Source organism: Halyomorpha halys, unplaced genomic scaffold (assembly GCF_000696795.3).
Source record: "Halyomorpha halys isolate HHAL.00 unplaced genomic scaffold, Hhal_1.1 Scaffold298.1, whole genome shotgun sequence".
Taxonomy (NCBI): Eukaryota; Metazoa; Arthropoda; class Insecta; order Hemiptera; family Pentatomidae; genus Halyomorpha; species Halyomorpha halys.
Window position 1 is genome coordinate 605,077 of NW_027107540.1, and position 8,369 is coordinate 613,445.

Below are 8,369 nucleotides of genomic sequence, written 5' to 3' on the forward strand. Positions count from 1 at the left end.
TAAATAAATAAAACTCTTTTATTAAAATAATTAACATTTATAGCTAAGTTTCTAAGCTTAGAATATCATCCACAGAATCAATAATGCATTCCAACATGCTCAATAAATATGGACTATTGATAACTGATGTAGATTTTAAACATTCACACAACGTAACCAAATATATTTTGATGAAAAGCAGCTCCACCTAAAAAAACAAAATATAATAATAAAAACTATTCTCAAGCAATTGAATTACTAATTTCCACTATGTTACCCTAAATGAACACTAAATGATGATTTTTCTGAAAAGAAAAACTCTCTGCCTGAAGCTAAAGAATTAATTAATAACCTTAATTGAAAAAATGACAATTTGGTTTAAAATAAAAATAAATGATTTCACGTGAAGAAATAACTTTTTAACAGGGAACTAAATAATATCAGCAATTGTAATAACAAATACAATTTTTACTAATGAAAATTTAAGAAAACTATTACTTAAAAACATTGTTTAGTGATTATTTTATATCATTACATTAACAGAAAACTACAATTCCTATTGTGCTACTAAACAATGGGAAGCATACATGACCTTCGGTTTCCATACTTGTTTCACACCCAGCTTCAAAAATTTTAATCTCATACATGGTAAAACCCTTATTCAGAATAAGGGTTATTCCGGATGATACAATATTTAGGATAATAAATATTATTGTTGGTTAACATAATAGTTTTTACAATGTTTTTTAATTGAAAGGTAAATATTTTTTTCATGTAAGTCCTTATTGTGAATAATAATAGTGATGTACAGTACAAAATAACTAAATTATCAACAAAGTATTTCACTATGGATATATGACTATTTTCTAAATACTATTAAGGATGGTAAAATTTCAGATGGAGCATCCTGAAGAAAGGGTAAAAGCCTTGGAACATTGATGAATATAGGAATATAAGAAAGCATAAAGGATTTTTCATAGTAAAGACTTACAAGAAAAAATAATGATTTTGAAATTACTGATATTTATTAAATTAATGAGCAAAAATTGTATTTGTTATGAGGAAATTACTATTCCCTTACTTCTACTAGTCAAATTTTCACTTCTCAATTTATGTATATAGCAAAACCAACTCAAAACACACTTTTCTGGATTAATATAAATTAAAAAGTGATAAAACTCTTAGGAGTTAACACTGTAAGAGATAATAATTAACTGAATTATTAGTTTTAATATGTACAAGAAACAAAACATAATGGAGGGAGATCAAAGAAAAAATTCAATACCTAATTTTACAAGAATGAAATTTCCAACAAATACAAATACTTTTAAGAATTTCATATAATTTTGATAGCAAAAGGTAGAAAAAAAATCATCCCTATGGGAAATTTAATTGAAGAGATATACCAGTGGGGTCATTTTCTCACAAATATTAGATAGTTAATTAATTTTTGTGGTGTTATCCTCCCAGGTGTTAATAGACGGTTTATCAGTAAAATCTCCATATCTTAAAACTTAGTCCCAACAAACATACAAGACATGAAGTTTTGGATTTTTTAAAATTGCTGATTGCAGTGATATGTATTTAAAATGAATAAAATTTTGTGAATTAATTTTTTTTGTAAATGCATCTTAAATTTTAATAATTTTTAAGAGCTTACTGTAAAAAAAAAACCAACAACAAGACCAAATGGAAAGGGTTTGGATAGTTCAGGTTTTGGTTATGGCAGATCTACTGGGTTTTATATTGAACTGTAATACAAATATATCAATCAGTCCATCAACATCACTTGAGTTATCCAACCCTGAAAGGTGGATACGGGTTGAGGAGTTTGAGTTAAAGCCTTAATTATTTTTGAGAAATGATAAGATAAGCACCGCATTAAGACTGTCATGAAAAGTGCTCATTTCCTATCTGGTTTTCTGTCAAGAGAAAATTTTATAACAAGAATTGCCATTGACCTAGTGCTGAAGGGGACACCAGAGTTCTACACATTAGGCTAACCCTTCCCTATGATAGCCAATAATAACAGAATAATATTAAATAAATAAACAAAAACCTTAGTCCAAGTATGGCGAAGAATGGCTACATTTTGTGTTTCAAAATTTTCATATGTTATCATTTCATCGTTCAAGGTAAATAACATCAACTTTGCTAAATTTTTAGCAATTATTGCATGAGTTCCTTTATTTTTGATGCAGGCTTCTTTTATTGTGCGAGGGCATAATATTCTTTCTTCATTGTTGCCATAATGATTTTCCTTCCAGAAATTCACCATTTGTGTAAAAAAAATATCACAAATTATGTCATCATAGTTACAAACTGAAAATAACAATCATTATTCAAAAAAAGAGGTGGCATGGATTACAATACTAAAATTAATCAACACTTGAAGCAATAAAAAGCACTGTAGAAAAAGCTATGAATGTTACGTATATGAAGTCCTTACAAAATTCTTAATACTCCTTACAATGTCACAATTTTTTTTTTTTTTACAGACCTAGACCTTAAATAGATTACTTATTTACAATGTTTTATCTTTTAACTTCTTTTTATTCAGCTGATACTAAAATTCTATCTCAACAAACATTCAGCAAAATCAACCTTTAAAGGAACCTCTCTTCTATTCCTTTACTAGTTCCATCTCTACCTTCTTTTTTTCACTATAAGTAATACATCTTTTGTCAACTAAAGTTATTCAACTCTTTTTTCAACAATATTTCTTTATATTTTTAAGTTTCTTAGGTTTGAAAGCCTATTTCTAAGGAGAATTAATTCACTTGAATAGGCTATCATTTAGTCAATTTTGTTAACAGGATCACTTTTTTTTGTGTATTGTATAAATAACTTGATAATCAATGATTAAGTACAAATTACTGTTAGTATCCCTATTTCTTCTTAATGGCGAATGACCTTAATCTTGCACTAGTTACTTAATCATTAATTCGCATTTCACAAAAAAAAAAATAATAATAATAAATATAAATTGTTTACAAATAAAATTACACACACATGTATATTTATTTTTTTAATTCATACCTAAGAGGAGAATATAATCCCAGGAAAGTATGTAGAGATCCTTTAATAATTTTCTTTCATCAATGTCTTGTAACTGTAAACTTGTCAGCCTGAATTTTTCCACTGTAGAGAATAAAGTGTTGGTATCAGCTTTTTCCTTATCCATTCCCCTGATTAATCTCTAAATAAAAAAAAAAATAATAATAATAATAATAAATTACCTAAAACATAGCTTTTCTATTCATAAGAGAAGATAATTTGTATTTTGGAAAATAAGTTGTATTGTAAAATCTATAATACTTTAATATTCATAAGGGAAGATAATTTATATTTTGGAAAATAAGTTGTATTGTAAATTCTATAATAATTTTCTATTCATAAGAGAAGATAATTTATATTTTGGAAAATAAGCTGTATTGTAAATTCTATAGTACTTTTCTGTTTCATTAGTCAGACTATAACAGTTTGACGTTCTGAAGATAATATGGCTAATTTTTCACCTGCTAAGCTTCCCACTTGGACATCAGTATAAACCACTTTTTGAGTTTTAAAGAGACAAGTAAGATTAAGAAAGTGACATTATAAAAAAGAGTTTCTTTTTTAATGTTATTATTATTTTTTAATGTTATTCAGAGGATTAAGGTAATAAAGAGATGGATTGAAGGACCAAATATCTAAAGAAGTTTCTCTCAAGAATCAAAATAGGGAAAATTCGACTTACAAGAGGACAAAAAAAAAAAAAAGTCAATAGCTATTTGATAGATACGGGGCATAGAAAAAAAAAATGGTAAATATATACAGAGTAGGTCAAAACATGAAAAGAAAATGAAAAATAATAACTTTGCCAATATTAAATCTTTAGTGTTTCATATAAATTAGTCTAAATAGCAGTTCATGTAAGAATGACAAAATAGATTATATTAAGGTTATTGCATAGCTTATAGGGGAAATTTCAAGAGGAGGAATAAAAAATACATAAATGAAATAAAAATTTTAAACATTCCAACAATGACTGTTCATTTAATAAACAAAACATCTGAAAACTTATACTAAAATATCCTTTGCATTTATATAACAAATGATACTAGCTCAATACTTAGTTTTCTGCTTGTTATATATATTGAATTGTTAATATGGTGTAATGTACAATCAAATGAAACCTAATATAATTCAAATAAATGTGAATAGCAAACTAATAATAATCTATTTTTCATCCATTTTCAAGTACTTCCTTTTTTTTAATCACATTTTTAGGTGTTTAGGTGTCTTTGCAAACTCTAGCATTAAGCTACTAGAACAATACACTAAAGCGTTATTTTATTAAGTTAAGAATAGTATGTAATAAAATTATTCAATTTTGGCACACCTGGATTAGTTGGTCATTTTATGATAATATACAGTAAACATAATTTTGATGTCATAAAGATTATTTGAAAGTAAGTTTACAAATTGGATATGATCTATTCTAATAATATATTATTCTTTTCTCAGATACAATTTACTATTCCACATAATTCCTTCCAATATCAAGTAAATCATAAGTGGAAGGTCCACTTAACTTTTTTTTTCTTTGACTGAGATTTTACCCAAGGCCTCTTTCAATGGGCTATTTTAGCTTAACTAAACCATAATTCATTTCAGCCAAAACATGCACCACCGGTAAGCTAAAATTAATGCTTATCATTCTAATTAAGTATGGCCTAGGGATGGATCCTTGTGAATTGGGCACCTGCTTTCATCTAAGCTGGTTTGACTAACTCCATAATTGAAAAATATGTTTTTTCAATGTTAAAACCAACCTAGGAATAACAATATTAATGTCTGAATATTACTCCTTAAATATTTAGTTCTGTAAGTATTTAAATTTTAACACTAAAATAACTTTTTCATTACTCTGTAAAGTAAACTTCAGTAATAAATTATTTTTCAGAAGAAATGTGTTTAGTGTACACTGCTCTAATGAACTTCATTTTTATAAATTTTTGGGTTTCAGGCCAAGTTGAATCATGAATTTTAACTCAGTTTGGCAGTACTGGTGGTTCTCGTACTCAGGTTTCATTCCTTGGTAAGTGACTAGATTCAAAATTTTTACTATAAAAAATTTTTCCTAATTTGTTCATTCATTAAGGTCATCTTAAAGTGACCTTTCACAATGCTTAAAATTTCAGAGATAAATTCTTCCTCTATTTAGCAATAAATTGTCACCAAGATATAAAAACTCTTGACCAAGGCTGCAAGAATGTACTTGAATAATTTTTCAACAAAAAGTATGAATAGTAAGCTTCTATTGACAATAAGGAGGGTTATGTTAAACATTTTAGTAAGTTCCTTCTCACTGTAATCTTCCTTCATCCCAAAAATCGAAATGGAATGAGATGCTGTGCACTGAAACAAGGTAAGTAGTAGTATATTTTGTTATCTTTCCACTAATTTAAATATGTTCTCAAAGGTCTTTTAACTTGTATACATTTTGAAGTTTTGGCAGTATAAATATTTTTTTGTTTATTATACAATTGTTACAAATGTTAGAAAACAATAACTTCAGCTTCAAATTTACAAATTTTCTTAATCATTTTCACATAACAAATATAAACCAAGGCAATAAGAGAGTTTTTCTAACTCATTTTCTCTGTATTACAGTTAAAACCAATCAAAAAAGACTGTTAAATGGATGGAAGCTCTTTTAGTTTCCCTTCAGAGGGAAACAAACATTTCTTAGGGTTATTCTACACTGAAAATGGTGTTAACTTCAATTTTTAGCATACAAATAGATTTTAAGAATATATTTAAGCAAAAATCTTTATTAATACCTGGTACAGTACATTCAATGCTCATTCCATTATGGACTTCAATTCTAAATTTAATAATAATAATAATAATAATGAAGGTCTAACGAACCCGAAGGTTCAATGCTGATACCACCAATCGCTCTCTACATACATCCTTCCAGTGATACCCCTCCAAACCCAGTTCTACTAAATCAGTTTTAACACAATACTCCTATCTACATTTTGGTCTACCCCTCGGACCTGTACCAGTCGTTTCTGTGTTTATTAACATTTTAGGGATCCACTCGTTACTAAGCCCTACAACCTTACTCACACTCACTGTTGGGCGCTACAGTCCTTGTAAGACCTGGACCTCTGCCACCACTCTTCCCCATGCCTCATGGCCTCTAGCGAGACTCCTCCAATTTTCAATTCCCATCCCTCTCAAATCATCTTCCAAATCATCCAGTCACCGACGCCTGCACCATTTAACATCCTTTTAGGTAACCTGCAGGGCTCCATCCTTTCTACATGTCCCAACCATCTTAGCCTGCTCTTCTTAATAGCACAGAGGATATCAGGCTCTCCATACAATTCCTTTATTTCATCATTGCTTCTGATTCTCCACCTGTGCTCCTCTTTAAGGGCTCCAAGATCTTTCTCAGGACTCTTCTCTCCCAAACCAGTAGAGCTCTTATATTTTCCTTGATTAGAGTCCATGTCTCATTGTCATTACCACTGGCCTAATTATTGTTTTGTATAACAAAAGCTTTGCTTTCCTGGAAAGACTTTTGTATCAGAGAGCTTTATGCAGGGCGTAGAAACATCTGGTTCCAGCTACCATTCTGCCCTTAATTTCTACTTCTAAATTATTGTTCTCCATCACAACTCCTCCCAGGTACTTGAAAGTACTGCAGCTGTGAAACATGTTTTCCCCCACCTCCACAATATCTTTTCTCTCCCCGGTCTGTCTAGCAGTTTTCATATATTTAGTCTTTTCACTATTTATATTAAGTCCTAAATCCTGTGCTGCTCTCTTGAATTCTTCTACAGCACCGGCCAGTGCTGTTTTGGTTCTCCCTATGATGACTACATCATCCAAATAAGCCATGTGTTGTGTGAGCCTATTGTAAATGGTGCCAGCCATTTTTGTCCTTATTTTTCTAATGGCAACTACTAGGGCGTGGTACTGGTGATAATGGGTCTCCTTGTCTTAAGCCACTGTTAACCCTAAAGCTATTAGAGATGCCCACTAGAGTTTTCACCTTGCAACTAGTCCTTTCCAGGGTCATCTTTGTTAATCTTATTAACTTACTAGGTATTCCCAGTGACTGCAATGCCTTTAATAATTTCCCTCTGTCTACACTATCATAAGCCTGTCGGAAATCAATAAAAAGGTGGTGTAAGTCAACATTGTACTCAGACGTTTTCTCGAGCATTTATCTGATCGAGAACAGGTGGTCTGTTGTTGACCATCCTGGGCAGAAACCACGTCTTTATTCGAGCCTCATTCCTTTCTTGTATGGCCCTCTCACGATCCCGATCAAACCATGGGTTCCTCCTTCCAGTCTTCCTCTCTCCCAGAACTTCACATGCCTTAGTCCTGATTGCTTCTCGCAGTCTGTTCCACATTTCTTCCACACCTAGCTCCTCCATAATCCACTCTTGACACCGATGCTGAAGTCTCTCTTGGTACTTCTGCCTAGTAGCTTCCTCCATCAGCCCTTCCATCTTAAGACCACATGTTTTTCCTTCCGATGTCCTCTTCCTTTGTGCCAAGAATTGGTTATATTTCGCTAGAACCAGGAAGTGGTCTGAGCACCAGTCCTCTCCTCTGCAGCTTCGTGCATCCGTTATGTACGAGCAGTGCTGTGTGTCTACCATTATGTGGTCCAGCTGTCTTCTGGTTCTGTCACCTGGGCTTACTCATGTTTAAGAATATTTTTGTGGGGAAACATAATGGTCGTAACTCTCATATCTCTTGAGGCAGCGAACTCAACAGTTCGGAAGCCATTGTCGTTTGTTGAATCATGCCTACTATACTGCCCGGTAGTGGGTCTATATATTTCTTCTATATAAGGTAAAATCATACTTTACAATATTACCCTTAAATCTAATGCTACTATGGCCATTAAATCATCAAAAAAGTTAAAGAATTAGCATAATAATCTTTTCTTTTTTTTTAATACAAAAAACTTACTTGTAGCTCGCTGAATGATGTTGATAAAGAGTTATTGCAGGTAAGAGGTTCCTTATTCTTTCTAGCTTCATCATCTGCTTCACAAGTATCTCCTTCTAAATTAGTATTTGTACTGATGGAGTCTTGAATGTTATCTGCAAATAAAATATTAAATTAAATTATATTATAAATTAATTGAAAGGTGTAAATCAATTGTTTTTAATTAAAAATTATATTAAATGAGGAGAAGATGGTTGGGGGTGCGGTCAATGAAACACAAATAAGTATGACTAACTTATTTTAATGTGCCGACGTTTCGGCTAGAGTTTTTAGCCTTCTTCAGGGCTAAAAAACAAAACAAGATAACAACCACAGTAAGTATAGAAAAATAAAAAATAAAAAAGAAAGTATAAACAAAATAATTT

At 30.8% G+C, this 8,369-nt stretch overlaps 1 protein-coding gene across 1 annotated transcript in view; it reads right to left on the minus strand.

The window, feature by feature from the left end:
• The window catches only part of dlt (codanin-1 like protein dlt), a 64,056-nt gene continuing 55,687 nt past the window's right edge, over positions 1-8,369 (minus strand). Inside the window, exons 14-17 of the mRNA XM_014420914.3 lie at positions 7,966-8,099; positions 3,019-3,178; positions 2,039-2,301; positions 1-187 (exon numbers count right to left, since the gene is read on the minus strand). Coding sequence (XP_014276400.1) covers positions 44-187; positions 2,039-2,301; positions 3,019-3,178; positions 7,966-8,099 — 701 coding nt within the window. The 3' untranslated portion in view covers positions 1-43. The remainder of the gene's footprint in view (positions 188-2,038; positions 2,302-3,018; positions 3,179-7,965; positions 8,100-8,369) is intronic.